General features: G+C 32.3%; 1 protein-coding gene across 2 annotated transcripts in view; it reads left to right on the top strand.

Annotated features, from left to right (window-relative positions):
* The first annotated feature begins 74 nt into the window (after positions 1 to 74).
* Positions 75 to 21,303, top strand: part of LOC131841069 (uncharacterized) — a 45,407-nt gene continuing 24,178 nt past the window's right edge. Inside the window, exons 1-2 of one of the 2 annotated variants that reach the window (XM_059189302.1) lie at positions 75 to 471; positions 18,178 to 18,304. In XM_059189302.1, the coding sequence (XP_059045285.1) occupies positions 346 to 471; positions 18,178 to 18,304 (253 nt within the window). In that variant the 5' untranslated portion in view covers positions 75 to 345. The remainder of the gene's footprint in view (positions 472 to 18,177; positions 18,305 to 21,303) is intronic. The other variant, XM_059189301.1, reaches the window with a different exon arrangement.

The raw sequence follows: 21,303 nt of genomic DNA, 5'->3' as shown, positions 1-21,303 counted from the left end.
CCAACATTTTTAAGCCTGGCATCACTAAAACCAGTTTTTTTAATTTGCATTCCCGCCACTTGGAGGAGTAGTCTCGCTTTCGAAAGTTTCACATCCGCAAGAGAGCGGCTGGCTAGGCAAGGCAAGTTGAATTAGGCGAAGAAGTCTCGCGCGCGAACTCGGTACGCTGCAGGCGATAACCGCATTCATATGAGTTTTTATTATATTGTGAGTGTGCTGTCGAGTTTTCCGTTCCGTAGTGTGTTTACGAAAATGCTTCATAGGTGAACAATTCTATTCTAGAGTGTTGTGATTGTGTTATTCTCCTTGTTACTTTTACCTTACTGTATTTAGAAGTTTTTAAACATGCCTTGCTCAGCGGTAACATTGTCTATAGCGACCATTACAGCAATCGTGGCCGCAGCTTTAATGGCTATAGCATTTTCTACAGATAACTGGCTTTACATAGATGTAAAACGTACTAATATACAGGTAAGTTTTTAATTTGTTTATAATACCTAGCAATATAAGAAAACTGTAATTACCTAATTGTAGTTCTTAATTCATATAATAATAATTTATAATACTTAGTTTGAAATGTAATTTAAATAATGAGAGATGCCATTTGTATTATTTAAGTAATAATTACGACAGGAAAATCTGATGCAATGTTATCGAGGGATACTTGCTTGTCTATTGTCCATCTACCTCACCACACCATATGCCTGTTTAATGAAGACAAAGTCGTCAGGTTTTTATCAATACTAATTTGTAATATGCTAAACATCAAGAGAATAAAAAGGAATGAAACTAAACTACCCTACGATCTGCTAAGTAGTAACTTTACCTAGTTATGATATGATTGAAAAGTGCGTTCTATAATAAAGTAAATAAATGTTTCTTGAGATTACATCCTGCTCTTTATTTTATATATCACAATTGTAAGGAACAATATAATTGTTTCTGTAAACCTCCTGACCTCCATCAGTATGATGTAAATACAATATAAAGATGCTATTTACCTAACTTGAATTCAAAGAATTAAGTCTGTAAGTCATTGTAACACGTATTCTTTTGAGTCCTTGCTACAGCACCGTTAGAGCAGACACGTTACGCATAAATATGCACGTATCAATACCACGAACAAATGTATGGTTAACTGTACCATGCCGTGCTCCTGCTCACCCACTTGTTGAGATAAAGAAAAAACTAACGACCGATAACATTATCTGTGGGCCCAAAATATCTTTCTGGGTTCAATATTATATGTGGAATTTTGGTTTAGGATAACGAAGAACAGTTGAAGAGGGACAGGCACTTTCTTTAGAAATACAAAATGGTTATTTAGTTCGTTACCTAGTAGGAATCCTTGTAGGGTACTTTAAAAATAGCTGATAGTTTTAGTATTTATTGTTTTTCTATTTAATAGGGATTATGCTCCTAGCTAAAGTTCTGTCAAGTGCCAATACTTTCTCGATTATTATAAGCAACTGGCACTTTCTGAAACTATGTCAAGAAAATATATTAATCAATTATTAGCGGCCACATAGATACTTTTAGATTATTTAAATAATGTAATGGCAATACAAAATAGACTAATCCCCCTGTAACCTGATCGGGCAAAAGCTAATTATTCTTTATTAACTTCCTCTTCAAAAGATCATTTGGTCATCTTTTCTCATATTTATGAAAACGACTATTAACATCTTCTATACAGAAACGTTCGTCAAATATTAAAAACTCTGTCCCAACTATAATAAAAAATTTGGAAAGGCAGTAATTTTATTTCAGCAAATTGGCTGGTTGCCTTTTGCGTGCTTTATATTAGTTTACGTCGTATTTACGTTCTCACTTCAAAGGATCTGGTTTCTATAATTCCCAACCTTTTTTTGTTAGAGCACATGAAGACCTGTTGACAAAAAACTTTACCTGTCAAAGAATCTTTTATCAACTTGTGTGTGAGGAACCCTCTGGCATTGACTTTTATCAGCACTTAGCTGCATTGTGTCTACTTCTACCACGTTGTTTGGTGCCGTTGTTGTAGAAGTGAAACAATATGAAATAATATTACTACTACCGGCTCGTTATTATATCGCCTCTATGTTGAGGCTGTGTTCACTTAGAGTAAAGTAGCTATATAATAGAGAAATTTATACAAAAGTTACACAATATATGTGATAGAATTCGTAAAAGTCGAACTCTTTGCACAGCCGATATTTCTGAACTGTTGTAGTGTGAAATTTTATACAGGCATTCTTTTTTTTTATTTATTTTAATTGTACCATAGACAATAAACTAACAATACATTAAATTGATAATATACACATGGTACATTAAAGGGTGTAACAATTACATTGATATAATATGACATACTGTCATCACAAGTAAAATAAGTAGTATTAAAGTACTGATTTTGGGTACCTACGCTCTGTTCTCGAATTCACTACGTTTAGACAATTACCATATTTCAAGCGTGCGAAGATGTGGCAAATGATTTCCTAACCATCTAGTCAAACGATTAATTTATGTCTGCTATTTCTATTTAATGTTCAAATATTTTTTATTATTTCACTTCATGTACGTACCTACCTATATACCAGCCATCATTCAGGTACGTAAATAAAACTAGACCTATCCAAATAGACTCGAAACGATCAGTGAAATAACTATGAAATTCAGAGATAACAATGCAACTTCAAATTGAATAACTATTACAGCTAACAGATAGATCACGCCTATGGGATGTCAGTGGAAAGCTCAAGAGAAATCGACCGTGAAAGTGTCTAAACTCATGCCAATATTACCGAACATGAATATGGTGTAGACGTAAATCAACGTACCATGTTATTACTACGTAATCGTGATTTTAACTGTACTTAAGTAAAATCACCACAGTGTGTGACAAATTACCGGAGAATAAGATTGGCTTTCTTTTTACAGACTCGGTTTGTAGCAAACGACTGAATCGCTGAATGTATTATGCAAAGATCAAAGAAAGTAGACAAGTCGGTGTCAGGCGACTGTATAAGTTCATTAGAAAATGTGATTTTATAAGTCACGGTTGCTTGACGCATGAGCTTTTAGTATATTCGGATTCAACCGTACAACGTTAAGTATTCATCAATCTGTAAATTAGTGGACATAGCAGAAATAATGTCGTAAATAAATTCCTTCGTTTAACATCGTCAATAGTGTAATTAATTAATTTTCCCGTTCTCATTATGTATCTACTAAAAATATGTTGTCATTCCAGTTTTTGAGTATTTAACTTAGTTGTTTACTTTACCAGTTATTTTAAAACAGGAAACCAGGTCTGAGGGATACGAGAAAAAAATTGAGAGTGTTGTTTCTTGTTACCTGCAGTGTGTACCGGATGTGCTCTTTGTCAATAGCGCATTGCCTTCTAAATATTTAGTATGATACCCGTTCATGGTTCATGATTATGAGTATAGGACTGTCAAACTTTGGATCATTGCTTATTTTAGCCTCTCCAACTAATAAACCACAGATGTTGTTTTATGTTAGAATAAAGTAAATAATTGCTCAAGAACGTATGCACTGATGTTGCGTTACACCGTATAACGGCTACGCATCACTGCACTTTTCAGCAGCCAATAATTAATTGGCAGTTACGGCGCGGTTAGACTTTGAAGGTTTTAACCATACTTTTTTAATAACATGATTTATAAAAGTTTTCGGAATAGTTACTATCTAAAAATATCAGTGTTTGTTCAAATATATTCAACAAACACTGAATGAACTGAGCCTGAATAATAAAATTAACTGCATTTAGAATATATGTACTAGATATAGAGTATAATGTACTATATGTAGTACATATATTCTAAATACAATTAATTTTATTATTCAAGCTCTGTCATTATTTTATATCAGTTACTTATTAAAAATATACTTTAAACTTTATGCATTCAACCAAATCCGTAAAAAAACAAATAAAACTGTACCGTGGAAAGTGTGGATAATCTAACATGGTCGTTTAAATCTTCACCTTTCACAATAAATGATGCGTATATGTTTTATAGCCTGTCTACTTTCACTATATATTTTGGAATAAAATAGAGGTCCTAAATAAAATGCAATGCTTAAATTCCATACTAAAAATAGCAGAAATAGTGATATTGTATTAAAATATGTGAATTTTATTATATATTTCTATTTGGTTTTTCAGTCGTTACCTAAACTTTTTAGTATAGGTAAACAGCTGAAACAGTACAGGGAAACAGCCAAACAGTGAGATACCCACTGTTTGGCTTGAAAACAGATAGAAGAGAGATATTATCGCAGGGAAGGAGAAACGATATTTTTTAAAATAAAAAGCATATCGTCGCGTAACACCAAATTTTGCCAATTTAAATAATAAACAATTATTAGAATCCATTTAAAAAAACGTATTCTAGCGACTGACTATATTCTGCTTAGTGTGAAATTAAAGTTACTAAAGTTTGTGGATACCGTTTCTGTTACTGTTTGTTTTTTTTCTAACTATTTTCTCATTATTGTTCACTGCTGTGTTGTCATTTTAATTTGCGGATGTTCTTACTTATTTTGCAATTTGGGTTTTAAATGCCTCCTTATCTAAAAAACTAAACTAGAAAAACAAAATCTTCAAATTTGGTATTATAATATATATAATATACATTCACGACAGTTGTCCCAGATGTATAGTCGCGTCGTGGTGAATACAACACTTGACATGGTCCCATTGCGCTCAGTACTATCAGTAAATATAGTTAAATTCAATGTGTTTAAACACGGGTTTGGATATCATTTTCTACGTCATCGTTTATGGACCAGACACACTCTACACCAGATTTCGGACATTCCTATAGTATAGTTTATATAAAAAAATATGCGTTGACTCAACTATGGTCAAGGAATATCACTTTCTCGTGTAAATCTGTATTTATTATCAGTTTAAGTTTCTCGTATCGATCTGGTGGTAAGGTGGTAAGTAGCTACCGTTGTTTATATTTTATATATGAACTGAAACATGAACTTCACACCATCACATAACGCCCATGCCTCATCCATTGCCATTCCAGACAACTAAGATTTTATGTTTTGCCTCCGTGCTATATAATGTTACTGACATATCTTACCTGAAATACAGCTTGCAAAGTAAACTGCTTCGCTGCTGCAATAGATGTACCAGACGACATTATACAAATTCTATCTCAATTGTTCTTACTAAGTTATTAAGTTTTCTGGACCTGAATAGGACACAGGACTTCAATAGTAAGACGGTATCTATCTCGGTAAAGTCATAGTATCTATATTACTTCAGTCATATGCGCAGTACTTTAGCGCAATAATAAAATGATGTACTTTTACGTCACTTTATTGTGGTTAGGTACTCTGAGCATGCAATCTCTAGGTATGTTTTTTCAAGGTATATAAGGTACTTGTAGGTATAGATGGTATTGGAATTACTAGAAATATTATGAAGGACATTTAGAGGAAATATTCCATAATATCCTCATGACAGGTTAAGGACATAATGTTATAAAATATGTAATATATACATACCTATAGGTTTGAATAATGCTAACTATTAATTTATTTCAGACATTGTAGACACCATATTACGTTTGTTGATGTTTATTTGGAGTTGACTAAAAAATAATTACATTTACATTAATTTAATCCTTTAGTCACTTCTGTAACTTGAGCTTCCTTTTTAACTATTTTTACTAATTACCACACTTCAGTGTAGTCCACTCATGAACAAATGAAATATCTCTTTTGGAAGGTACCTTTGTAGTCTGAACATTTCTAAGGAGTCGGAGAATGTCGCAGCGAGTGACATTCCTGTCTCTAAAAGGAATTAGAAGCTGACTCTACAACTGAGCGCAATAAACTATAGAGGGTCGGTGTGCAATAGTTCTGGAGATTTTATAAGGCTAAAATAACTTGCAAATTAAAAAAAATGCTTTTAATCCTACACTAATTACTAGAATTAAAATAGTTTATATTTTGTTTTATATTAATATAAACTCAATTTTTATAGTAAACAATGATTGAGAATGTTTAAACGTTTGTGCTTGTCTCATTGTCTATTTATTAATATTTCTTGAAAAAAATATAGTTGACTGTAACGAAAATACATAAGCTATTTGTATTAAGGTTAATATATAATTTAGTTAAATCATCGGCTAAAGAAAATTAAAGAAAATAAATTGTTGCTAGTTCAAATATGTACTTAACGTAAACGAAGTATAGTGGGCATAGTCAATCTTTTAAAATGATCTTGTTTACTCTCTACAGTAGATAATTTTAAAACATATATTTAAGAAATTGTAAATTTTAATACAAAAAATATGATAGTAATATCATAATAACACTGCCCATATTGTAGTTTAGGGTCAGTCCTATAGAGTGAATGCAGGTACCTTCAGATTTATGCACTACATTAATCTTACCTGTATGGTATGAACAATGTACCTACACGTTTGCAAGTTGCAATCTTTCGCATAAATTAAGTTCTGCATGCAAGTATTAATTCATTTGTATCTTTCTAGTTTTTATTAATACATTACGGTTCTTGTTTCTTTTTTACATAAGAATGTAAAAAGGGTAGACATGGTTTGCCAGAGAATGGGTTTAACCGAACATTTTCCGCACGCTTGATTTTCTTGTCGATGTTGTCGTTAGTCTAATCAAATTCGGTTGCGACCTAAATGTAGTATTTAGCATAGTAATGTATGACTGATATGAATAGTAGACTAATGTAGAAGTTGGCATAGTAATGAATATACATAACATGTATTTAGGAACCCAGTTACGGAATTTTCTAGGAGATCAGTCGATGAATTCACTAGTAATTTACCACTATGGTTTATAGGGGCCATCCTAATATAGTACGCGTTAACTACTACAACCTGCTGTACCATTAAAAGATGCTTTACTCCAGGTGTAAACAAGTACCTACATATGAAGCAAATCTGGAATAACAAAATAATATTATTATCGACATTCGTATCGAGAACAAGAATTTGTGCACAAAATTACTGCAATAAAGGAAATTAGCAGTTTGTCAGCGATATTCTCTTCTCCATTGATAATCTTTGAAATTTATGTACTTTCGGAATATGAACAAAGCAGATACCAATATTGAATCTATGTCACCGAAGCTTTACAGTTGTAAGTGATATGCATATTGTATAAATAACTAAATTTTATCTATAGGAGCGTACTTATTACATAATTACCGTATCTAATAGGTAATCTACTGCAAAATGTAATCCTCATATAGGTACTTATTTCTCTATAAGTTAGTTACCATACCGCACTTTTTGTTGAATCTTCAAGGTCGACAAGTTACGAAGCAAGGTAACATCTGCCTTAACAAAAACTGAACTTTAATACAACATGGATATGTACGTATTTATGTACGAGTATACGATGTTGTTTGTTTACATATAATTATTTATATAATAGAATATGAATAGATAATTATGTGTCGTACCTACCTAGTTATTTCTGGAATTGTTTTATTATTTTATTCTTAAATTACTATCGTGTAATAAACTTCTTTCAGGCGCCATATCTATACTGTTTATATAGACTACTTTCAAATTAGTATGTATATCATCTATCAGTTGCTGTACCCAATTATAGCAAATACAACCACCACTTAGTTTCGTCCTTGAAACTAACATATAATCATAATCATCAGCCCACTGCATTTCACTGTGAAACATAAGCCTCTCCCACAGCACGCTACTGGGGACGATATTCAGCCCTTCTCAAATAATAATAACTAAGGGCAATTTATACATTGCCCTCTAGTTCCAAGCTAAGCAGGCTTGTGTTAACGACCGAGGAATAGAAACGGCGACCAGCCCTGTGCTGAACCACCGAGCAAACACAACCACAGACCACCGTTAAAATTTCTATTAACGTTATATTTTTTACATAATGCCTTTACGCTTTATGTGTATTTAATCAAGTTGTCCTTTTTCCCTCTAATCAATCCCCCGTCCGATTCAAATGAGTTTCGAACCCCTAGCGGTGCCCTCAGACTAAAGTCGTATCCGTCCGACGGGAGTTGACCTACAGGTGCTGCATAAGTCCTTTCACGGGTTTGGAGTTCCGTCTGCACTCACTGCCTATCGTCCAGTGAAACTGTAAAGGGCTGGCGGCATTAGAGTAGTCCGAAAAAAAATAGTTCATCAGTTACAATTTACAATGGACATGTGTCCCATGTGAGTGTAATGGACACTCAATTGGACACGAACGGGACGCACGTACACATGTTGGGGTGACTGGCATCTACTCGGCAATGCAAGGTGAACAAGGTGCGTGTGCGCACGAGCAAGGTATTCAAGATCGTGGCCTGCACCTCGGTCCCTACCACGCCCCTATAACGATACCCTTTGTAATTTTAGGTTTAGTCTTTATTCCACCGTGTAAAGGAACTTGGTACCGGCAAGTAGATATTTATTGAAGCTTTAATGCACAAACATGCATATAATGGTGCACGGTTAAGTACCTAGATTTATAAACGAACCTGTATAAAAAAATGTACCTGTGGAATTTTATTTCATAATTATATTAACATTAACTCAAAAATTACATATTTTAAAAATCGTCACTAAAGAAAAAAAAAAATTGTTACTGATGTTTTACATTAAGTATTTGAGGTTATGGCGGGAAACCAGCAAACAGATAACATCTATTCTTTTTACTACTACAGTCGCTACAAGTGGCACTTGATAAATACATAGGCTTGTTTTTTAATTAGAGTAATGTTCGACAAGTATTGCCTAAAGCAAAAGTCGGAAGTACGGCGAAAGTCGGCAGACGGTAGACAATGGGTGAGTCTTGTAATTGTCGTGCCACGAGATGCGCAGGCAAGGGAAAGTAGACGAAATGACCATGTGGGTACTCACCAGTGTCACTTGGGCACACCCATCATGATTTCGGATTCCCACGGTTTTAAAATCTTTGGAAAACTAGTGGTCTTTTTGAAGAAACAAAACGACACTACCTAGATATGTTTTGTAGTGTTACTGCAATTCATAAAGTTACCATTATCTACTATTGTTAGATGCCATTTTTTTCGAAATTATTACACATATACGAAGAAAATATAAGATAAAGTGCATGGATTTTATGAATGAAGAAATACATTTTATTTTATTTATTTATAACATGTTATTGCACCATTACTGAAAGGTAGGTAATAAACAAAATTAAAATATTAAAAAAAAACTACACAAGGCGGTCTTATAGCTAATGCAATCTCTGCCAGACAACTTTTGGTCTTTGCAAAGGAATACAAAAATAGGTGGCACATGTATGGGAATAAGTCCAGAAAATTATACAAATATAAATAACATTATCATACAATTTTATATAGTTATTATATTTAGGTTATGTACAGACAATTTTTCTTTTTTTTTAAACTGAAAATAAGAACGACTACCATCGCCTATATTCCTATACAGAATCTTGGTGATACGTCACCAATTTATCATGTAGCTTGTGTTTTGCCATTCTTGGAACTTGTCCGTTGTAATTCGTAATCATGATTAGTCTTATGGCTGCTTGATAGAACGTGGTATTACCGACTATTGGTTATAAATTCAAAATGGAAATATGGACACTAAAGGATACACTATGCTGTATATGGTATCTTTTATGTATTGCTGTTCCTGTGGACTAAGTGTTTCATATATGAGAAACTAGCGGTTACCTGCAATTTCGTCTACATACACTTCGTCCCTTGCATCCGCTGTATATGACAGCTTTTAGAGACTAATGTGTTGTTTCATATATAAATAACTAGCTGTTACCTGCAATTTAGTGTGCATACATTCAATCCCAATTGCACCTCATTTTAGTTACAAGATGCCGATCTCCGTTATTGTAATGTACCTAATCTTCATGTCAAATTTAGTTTTGATCCAGTCAGCCGTTTAAGTAGCCTGTAGCCGACCGACAGACGTACTTTCCAATGTATGAATAACATATGCTATGTTGTACCGTCATAGACATATTGAGAATACCGAAAATTTTGAAACGTTACTTATTGATTTTATGTAACTAGGGGAATTACAGTATTTTCCCATTTAATATGTTTAAAGCTATAGGTATGTCATGCTTTTTCCTGTAAATTAAATTACATTAAATGACTAGATGTTTCCTGTGCTATTATACATATGGAACCCTAAATGAACATTTTGAAAACTAATGTTTACATTATAAAATAAATCTATGATAACCAAGTGTAGATTGTAAAAAAAATTCTGCGTGTCCAAGCAGTTCGCTTTGTAACTTGTGTTCCTGTAGAAGGGTGCGATTAGTAAAATTACAGAGTAAATAGTGTGACATCTTAGTCCTCTGAAATGACAATGCATTAATAGTATCATGGGTTATATGATAAAGTTCATAATGCTGTTCACATAGGTATATCGGCAACGGTTACCGTTTACCATCAGGTAGCCCATCTTGTTTGCCATTCCAATTACATAAAAAAATCAAACTTCACGTTTCTAGATTTAGTAATATCAATTGTTAAAATTTTATTAGTATACATTATTATACAAATACATATTTTTTTCGTATAAATACGGTAATGATATGAAAGCAACTGGCGGAGAATGTTTTGATTTTTTTTCCTACTCAGTAATTTAAACAGAAGGCATCAAATTAATAACAACCAAGTAACGATAATTTTCTTGTGAAATCTTACTTAATGTGGGAGATATTTTAAAACTTTAATTTCTATTTATTACGCAGTAGAAGACATTTTTCTGTGTAACAGGTGAAAGTAATAAACGAAATTTATGGCCACTAACACTGTATTAGCATACTAACTCTCTAACCTTTAGAGCCGATTATAAAAGAAATTATATTATTGTAGACTTTATAATTATACAAAAGACCTTTTCTATATATGAGACTGCATTGGGCCGTGTTTTCAAACCTGTTAAGATTTATTTGTCTACTGTATATATATGAATAGGGTATGGTTTGTACTAGAAATATTTTCATTCTGACAACTGTGTTTCACCTTTTTTAGCCGCCAAACCTGTGTGAGCATGGTAGTGATATCCTATCACTTCCATACTCATATGCCATGGAGGCATGACACTACTTTACCCGGAATGGCAATGCAAAAAGTCTGTTACTGGCGTTACATAACAGTAATAATAATATCTGTTGACAAATTACAGTGTTATCTAGTCCCAAGCTAAGCAGAACTTGTATTATAGGCACTAGACAACTGATTCAAATATTTATATATATATATTTATACATAAATACATAATATATGTAGATAACATTCCGACTGATACAAATAATCATACTCATGATCGAGAATCCATCCCGCAACCATCGGACTTAAAGCGGCGTGCTAAAGCCTAGACCACCGAGGTCATCTAAATAAACACAATGATGGCTCGTGTAGTATATGTGTTATGTGTATATATAAAACAAAATTCTTCATAAGTGTATAGGAACGTCTTTTTTAGAACAAATTAGGTATATGTATTATTTGAATGGCCTTCTTTCAGTTTTTACAGATATAAATATATGAATAAATACACACTACGCTATTAGGTGAGAAAATTCGCACGTATACCTAAACTCAATAGTCACAATCATGTAACACCTACACAGTTTCTTGTTAAAAACAAGTGATTTACTTGTTAGCTTGTTACTATTTAATTGCATTGCATGTTTGGCAGCTTAATCGCTCAATATTGTGTAACTGAATTACAATGACAATACAAACTGGTTCAGTGCTTTACGCTGCCTCACCTTTACCAATTTGGAGCATTCATCAATTTGTTTCTTAATATTGAATGATTCATATAGGTGGTTATAACTCTTACTTGAATATATTTTATATATAATAATTTTTCGTGGTATAAAAATGCGAACATCGATTTCGTGTAAAACTCAAAGGAAAACTAATATATTTGAGTGGTTTAATAAATAAGTGGAACGTCAAAGTAGAATTTAATACTTAATTTATTTTAGGGCTTGGCGTTGTATTCCGCCTTATGTTACTATTTAGATTAACATAAATAACAAATACTTTTTATAATTTTTGAGAAGTAAAATATATAACATATACTTATAGGTATTTCCAGTCGCGTTGTGCAGATAAGATTTTAACAGTATTATTTACCGAAGAAAGTGTCTGTTTTCCGTCTAATCTATTAGTAGATTTATGGATCAATACTTTCATCTTACTTTCCCATCAACAACCGTCACCCGATCTTAATGGTGTTCTGATGAAAAACAACGATCGATGAACTCGAGGTGAAGGAACGCTTCGCTTCGATGGTTGATCATCCTCGCTACTTACTTCATTTATTTCATTACAACTTTTCCAAGAAAAAAAAACGACCTTATATCATTGCGTTAAACGCAGTTTTATCGTTTATAAATAATGCATTTTGCGATACGATAGTTGAGCAATTATTCGTGGGAATGTGATCGGATTTTTATTGTTACGTATCCAATACGTGTCATGTTCGTCATTTTGAAATTGGAGCCGTCATTTTGTCTTTATCAATTAAACGCCAATCGTAGTAGGTACCTGTGTAATGATTACATTTACACAAGCGTTAATGAATAGGAGAGTTGATACCTCAGGTATGAATACAAGTAGGTATACCACTGAATGTAGTAATTAGTATCTCAGGTTTCATATTTCTTTATGTAGATGATGTTGAACCATCTGCACTTTTTATAAATTTATAGATGACTGTAGATAATGATCTGCTGACCTATTTCAAGATGCTGTATATTTTATTAACATATAAAAGACCTGGCGAATTGTTGGCCATCCAGGACATAGCAATGTTATTGGATACGGTTTTCTGTCAAGCTGATGCATCAAATGTGCTCATACCACTACTTTATCTTTGTGTACTATCCAAATGACATCTATAGCTCACCCTAGGCAACAAACTAATCTTGAATCTAATAGGCTGCTATTCCCACCACGTTGGTAATCGTATTTACGTCCATTAGGATTCTGTCGTTACGGCGGATTCCAAGGAACTGGTTTCTTTGATGGCTACTCGTGGGTACGAGAGAGATGGGGTGTACATAGCAACGTAAGTAGATAAACCTTAGATCCGGGAAATTATGTCTCTCATGCACCTAATTATGTTCAGACTAACACAATATGTATATTGTGTTAGTCTGAACATAACATAATGATAAGAATTCTAATAATAATACGTTAAATGGCACTGATACAAAATCATAAAGGCCTTTATAAACAGTATTTTTGTTTTTAAAATGCTTTCAGGCTATGTTTTTGATCAGAATGTAATCCAAAACACTTCAATAGTTTAAGTGGATATGTAGGATTTTAGTTTTTAAGAGTAAGGGGGCAAGATTCAAATTTACTTACAACAATAAAGACCTATCTAGTTTATAATTAGTTATGGTAGGTATGACCCAGAATTTTTAATAGGAAGTTATTAAAAATTCTGGGCCTCGATTAAAAACCCAATTTGACAATCTACTCCAAAAGGTGTTCTAACCTGAATAGTTCGGCCAGGTTAAAAAACTGGTCCTGAAATTCTGACACGACGCTCTGCGAAACACGGTCGCTATTCAAGTCCATTGAACAGGTTTTTTTTCTAAAATAATGAGTGTTAGTGTTTTACTTCACATTTTAAAGTGTACGGATATCCAGGATTACTCAGTTGTTCCCAAATGTGGTCATAAGTCGGAATGACGTTATCGCGTGATCATTTAGTTGGTCAACTTAATGTGTTTGACGTATTAGGTGTTCAAACTGGAATTCACCGTAGGTATCTTTCTTTATACGGTGATTCGGTAGCATTCCAAGAATTTGGATGACAGTGAATTTTAGTTGCATTGTGGTTGCAAGAGTTGTTCTCGTATAATAAACAATGAGTTTCCTATGCCTATTGTTTGACACACAAAAGGCTATAAGGCTATCTTTGTATTTGTTCAACTAGAGATATCTAACCTCTACGGATTGTGTGCATAGTTTTGATTCTTTGATTATACGTAGTAGGTACAAATGTAAAGTCAATGTTCTGGTTTTTTTATGATACTGTCTGATGCATCCGCCTGCATTAACGGTATACGCTAGCAGGGTTTGATGGGATGGATTGATTGGGACCTGATTTCATCTCCATTCTATCCTTCATTGATACCCAATGAAGGATAGAATGGAGATGAAATCAGGTCTATTAGTTCATCGTGCCGAATTCACCCTTGACCCCATTGCTAGCAGTTTACCACCATAAGGGCGAGAGCGAATGGAACTTTAAGTTCTAAATTAGTACAACCGTTAAGATAATGGAGGTGTTACAGTATTATACAGTTATATTGAAAATTAGTTTTGTTTCCGATATTTATTTATTGACATCAAACTAAGCGAACCTTACAGCTTCCCAATATGCTCACTTAGGAAAAAATATAAAACATATGAAATATTAATAATTACAAAAAATATATATATTAAAACAATAACAACCGACAATTTTACGCATTATTTAGGAAATCCATTGCCATTCTGCTAAAATATTTTCTGATATTGTAGAATATCAGAAAGTATGAGGGCTACCAGAGGCAACAGGCAACTAACTAATCATCATTGAGGCCTTCGACTTCTTTTTTATTTAAATTAAGCATTTAATAATTAGAATTGAACATGTTTCATATATTTAACACATTCTGTTACTGGCAGCTTGTTCACCATTCTTTTTATAAATATTATATTATTTTGAAAACTGTTTTTTAAATGTCTTTTGCTTACTTTCATTGGGAGGCGGAGCCCTCTTAGGTATACACATATGATAAAATTATTCTGTTTTTTAATAATAGTTGTTGTTATGTTTCCGCTACTGGCACAAATTTATTATTTAATTTTGTACGTTATTCATAATATACATATCGAAGTAATTTGTTATTTAGAAAACTTGGACTTGCAAACTTTTCTATAGAAGTCTTCAACAACGGTTGCGTGTCGGTCTGCATCTAACTTAACTAATAAGTACAGTATCTAATAGCATAAAAGCTATTAGATACTGTGCTTAGTAATTACACACGGACTGACACGCAACAGACTCTTGCGTTATTTTATTAAGAAGAAAGAACTGTGTCTGTCTTACACTATCGATGTTCCACAGACAATTTGTGATATTTTCTTAGACTACACGCGGTGCTGCGTACACTGAATAAAGTTTAATATATCTAGTGACTACCAAATTCCACTAATATCTATACACTAAAATATTGATCAGTGTTTATTAAAAAATAGTGACGGACAAACTAGTTCTACTTTATAGTAAAATAGCTGTGCCCGCGGATACACTCCCATGAATTTTATAGCCTATGTGTATTATAATGCATAAGCTATATTATTGTAAAATCTAATTAAAATCCATTCGGTAATTTTGCATGAAAGGGTAACAAACGTCCATCCATCCGTCCATCCGTCCACACTCACAAACTTCCGCGTTTATAATATTAGTAGATAGTTTATGGTAATCGTTTACTATCACATGGGCCGTGTGCTTGTTTGTCATCATTGTAGTGTAAAAAGAATTGGTAGTTTATTTAACTCAATTTTGTGAATTTAACTAAAATTTTGTTGTTTTCTACTAAAGATTTGTTATTTCTGGAGTACCTAACTCAACAAATTCAATTAATCATTTTATTCAGTGTGCCTGCCTGGAATAGGGCCTCTACTAGCTCGCTGTTGATGTAGCTCTGAGTAATTCAATTGTTTTTTTACAGTCAGTTAAGTAGTTTTTGAGTAGGTATTTATTACAAAAAAACATTAAACTGCATTAAATAAAATATTCCCACTTTATAATGTTAGTATTGACAAATAGTTCGTAAATCTGAACAGTAGATAACAATGAAAACAATAAAAATATAATAAAATTTTACATGTTAGCAGCAGTACTTTATTGTATATAGTCTATATATTATTCATTCACCATTATTAAAATACCTATCTAGTTATATTTTATATATATCTAGGTATATTAGAAACAGTTACACTAAAACCGGCCAGGCCGCAGTGGAAACTCGTTTGACTGGATAACAAAATGAGGTGCCGAAGATCTATATATTTTTGTCTAAACTAATATTGTTAAACAGTGGAAAGATTTAATTTTTTGCTGGTAATGGATAAACTCAATAATAACTTAACGGATTCTATATTAAATCTATGGAAATAATATACATTATCAGCTAATAACGTGAGAGATGGAGATGGAGATGTATTTTAATTTCCAAAATATTTGATTTGATATATTTGCAATTAGTAGAACCTGCGAGTTCGTATCACGTATCAAACGACAATAATGACAATAGATCATTTAAACAGTTCCAACTATTATATAAAAAATTTTCATTATATAAAAAATAAATAAAGATCTAGGTAGTTTTTTGAAAATTTTATAAATTAATAAATATTCCTATTTGCAGGGTATTTTTTATATTAAACATTTTCCTTCCTTCCCTTTAACGTGAAACTGCAATACACAACGACATAAACATACAAACAGACTATTTACGATACTATAGCGTAAGGTAACCCTCTAGGACAGACTTATTGATACTACCGAATCTTGAGTAATAATACTTTAATTCATATCAAAATACACATTATATAAAATGTTAAGAATACATGCTTAGTTGTTAACCCTAAAATATGAAAAAAGATAAAATAATTCTTGCAAATTCCAAGAAAAATTCCAAACGAATGTTCATCTATCATATCATTTGTTAATGCAGTGTGTAATTAAAATTTCTCTATAGCTTAGGTAATTACGAAATAGTGAAAATGCTTTGTCATGTATACCACAAAGTGCTTCTAATGATACTAGAATCACATTATATTGATAGAAAAATTGGTAATGTTATTAAAATATAATTTACACATAAATAATAAACTTGAACCTTCCTACTATATCGACATAAAGTCTCAGATACCACAATAATAAAATTGAACCGCAGGGTTGCTACAGCCCGCCGACTGCAGTGTATGTGCAGTGCATGTGGATGACCAATTTTGCTGGCAGATTTGATTTTGTGAATAGTGATCCAAAGGTTCTTAAACTATTCAACCGTCTTCAAAATTATAAAATTAACAACTTGCTAATACTTTTCAGTTATATCGCTAATTTCAAAAAGATTTACATGATTCTCTTTCAAATTGAAATGTTACTCTCGTATTGGTATTGTCAAATAAAATATAAAATATTGATGTTTTACAATTTAGTTTTTATGTATGTATTTAATTATGTACATTAATTTACTTATTCTTATCCCCAAAAAGCAAGCCAAATCAATTCCGCTGTAGAGAAAACAGGCAAAGGAATGTGGGCTTGAGTGAGGTCGACCGGTCCCTATAATTATCCCTTTGATATCTGCCGAGTCGAACCTCGGTATTATGAGACCCATTGTATTGTGGGATTCTTTCTTTCTATCTCATATTATTATGCATAAAATGAAACGTAATATGTAATCAAGATTTCGCACAATTTCTTTGAACATTATAACGTAATCTGTACAAAACGTTTCAATGAGATAGACTTCTAATTATTATATAAAATATAGAATTACATAAAATACTCGAGCTTTCACGGCTATCATTAAAATTGAATACAATATTTTTTAAGAATAATAATAACTTTTCAACGTAAGTTTAACAGTCATAGTTTGACTTGACATTGGTACGGCAATCAGAGATGATAATAATTCTACATTTATATAATACTAATATTGGTAATATATGACAATAGATAAAAATAATGATAACAAATGAATATGAAAAAATCACGAAATTGTGTCTGTTAGTAGTACTGGACAATACAATTTTACTGGATGTTGGACATTGTTATTTAAGTTACATTGTAAGTAGGTAAACTTCGTGCAATTATGTTTACAAGTTACATTGTAAGTGTACTGGTTAACATACGTAAAGATGTTACTGTTAGTTGTTTCTGTTTACAAGTTTATATAGTTTTAGTCTATGATAGGTTGTACAGATTGGACCAGATGGTCTACCTGGTAAAAGTGGATTATAATCAATCTGAAGACGATGTATCAGTCCTAATTGTTATATAATTAACTTGCAAAGATATATTAATATTATACTCTGTAAGTCCTAATATTATGGACAAATTACTTATATTGTGTAATTCATTGTTTCAGACATATGCTGCAGAGAATTCGGCTGCTAACTCGCAGATACTAGACAGCCTGAACAACAAATATTTCTTCTACACAAGGACGCGAGGCTTGTTCCGTATATGTTATCCCAAGGAACGACCACCCACAGGTAAGATGATGCACTAATCTAATATTTATTTTATGATCGATGAGGATGATGATTGAATGGTGCTCTCGCCGGTAGTATCGGAAACCAATGGAAGTTGATGAGCATGAGAGTCCGTTAACTCGCCATAAAGAATTCACCACAACGGTTTTCGATTCTGAGATTACTAGCAATAAGGATAATAATAATAATATTACTCTTTATTGTGTATAAAAACAACATATAGAAAAGGAACATCATATAAATATGCTAAAGAAAGGGTGGCCATATCGCTTAAAGCAATCTCTTATTTAATAATCTCCATTGCGAATAATCCTCTTTTTCCTAAGGACTAATAAATTAGGTTGTATGTCAAAAAGGATTTAGATAATATGCACTGCGTTGATTATTTAGCTAATGTCAAGTATGGATTAAGATTGGGCCAGGAATATGTAAGTATATTTAATTACTTAATTTTATACTTAGTTAATTTTAATAGGTATTTTATAGATTTTAACAAACAAGAAAATAAAATATGAACTCAACTTACTGACTAATAAGACAGTGTTGAAAGAAACAAATGCCCGTTAAGAGTAGCAACAAGCAACAGGAAATAAAAAATATATAGGTGCTGAACTCATCTAAAAGGAATAAAAATATTTCACCAATATTATACACGTGATATTATATAAAAAAATATTAGAGATCCCAACAATAAATTGCATCTATCCGAGCTGGGGCAGTCTGCTAGTAATTTATAATTACTATAACCGCTAATTATTAATCAATCGTTGTTAAATTAACGCGCCGATAGACTTCTGAAGATACAGCTTAGATTTATATCGTGCTAAATACCATGCTAACTAATAGCGCATTTTCTATCACAAAGCGGTAATCACAGTTCTTAACCTCATTAAATGAATGTAGTATGATTATTTTGAGCTATTGGAGCGTTGAATGTTTACCATCATGTAGTTGATGGTATTAGCGTTTCTATTTCCATCGGCGCATGAATTGAAATTGTGAGAATCTGATGGTCAGCGGATCATCTGTACGGTACCTCGGTCTAACAGGTGTCTTACCGCTGGCAAAGGCACGATACTATAATCATAAAGTTAGTAGCTTTGTGTGAGCAATCATAAACGCATAACACTTTTAAACTCATTTACTTTTTTCCGGAAATATTGGTTGGTTAGATACTGTTAGTTGTAGACAAATAATATGATTTGCACACATAAGAAATTATTTTGAGACTTCAAGATAATATCGATGACTTCTATATATAATTATTTGTTAAGTCACTAAACCTATTTATTGAATTGATTGCATTTGCATAGATACACTTATCAACCTTAAATTTTACTTACTTTACTTTTTTTACATTTAATTTTTTTGAAGGCTTTTATACGACTGCTTTTACACTTCTTCTATCTTTTATATTTTTTATGTTTCTGTCATATTTTTTAGGATTTGATTTTAGCTTCCTGGATTGAACCAAAAATCGAATATGTTCAAGGATTATTTTATAGTTTCTTATTCAATACTAAGATATTGATGTTCATTACATTATAATTAAATGTTGGTTGTAAGTAGGATTGAATTTCATTTAGATATATTTGGACTCGATTAATTACGGTGCTTGTGGTTTGAGCACATAAGAAATAGAGATCCTGCTTTTATTTACCTCCTTTACCTCTCCTAAATATATTCAAGCTGAAATTATTTCCGTTACCTTCGTCTTAAGGAAAAAAATATTTGGAGTAAGTAGTACTTTATGCATAACCGGAATGCAGTACGGTTGGTTACCATTAAACATCCTAATTACTTATTGATGTTTAAAAATATATACTTACACTTACAGTGACGGCGCTACGAGGTCAATGTTACGACGGCATGATTATGATTGATTTCACTCTACAAACATCATTGCAATCACAAAACTAACCGCCTTATGAATAAATCATAGTTGCCACGCCTTGATATCGTAGTGAAATTTAAGCGAGCCACATTCATGATTTTACAACTGCAATAGAAACTGTAGAGACGGCATTAACATTAATTTCAACACCAACCGATTATACCTATCTTAAATCAGGTTTTAAAAGCTTGGTTTCATATAATTCAATGTTAGCATGCTTCTTTTCTCTTTCTTCTTAAAATACATAGTGTCTTACTAATATTATAAATATAACAATTATGGTTTAATATTGTCTAATGTTTTCACGCCTTATAATGATGTTAAATCGTGTGCTTATTCATCATTTGCATTATCTAAATTAGAACTTAATGTACAATAAGATGCAATTGCCTATATTCACGAGATACCTGGGAATGATTAGATATATATACTATATCATCAGTAAACACAAAAATACGTATTAGATTTGCTATTTCATTACTTTCAATGTTGCCCTTTACTACTTCCGCATATGAACCCAGTTCCGTTCGGTTCGGTTCGAAAGTTGATACCTATTAATTATTGATATATTCACCGTGTGTCATATCAGTCCTTATAAGTCATCATGACCGTGTCTGGCCACAGTGTCTGTATTCGGGACGAGAATTATTGGAACATTTCGAAGGTCTAGGTCGTACGTGTTCATGGAATTGTCGTTTGTAAGGCATTGTGGTTTGTTGTCTGATCTCGATGCACAGTTTATAAACGGCACCATTTTATATCCAACTAGTGGAAGGTTTTGACCTTTATCTTTTCCTTTTATTATCTGAAATTTTATTGTATTTTTATACCACAATAGTGTTAAACAAGCATAAGGATCTGATAATAAAATACCTAAATATAGACTTATAATTGTGCCACGTGCGTATTAAATTTTTTTAATACACCTTTCTTGAAAAACCCCGTGCTATTGTCCCTAGAGAAAACTTCGGCATGTAGTTAATTGCAAAATCTACTTCAATTGATCACAGAATTAAATCTAATACCTATTTTTGCGATTTTTTCTCTGCTACAAAAGTTAATCAATCAAGTAATACGTATCAAATGATGTCAAAGATATGAAAAA

Source organism: Achroia grisella, unplaced genomic scaffold, assembly GCF_030625045.1.
Source record: "Achroia grisella isolate CSIRO2021 unplaced genomic scaffold, CSIRO_AGI_Agris_v1 utg1573, whole genome shotgun sequence".
Lineage (NCBI taxonomy): Eukaryota > Metazoa > Arthropoda > Insecta > Lepidoptera > Pyralidae > Achroia > Achroia grisella.
The sequence above is the reverse complement of the archived record's forward strand: the minus strand, read 5'-3'. Positions and strand labels throughout refer to the sequence as shown.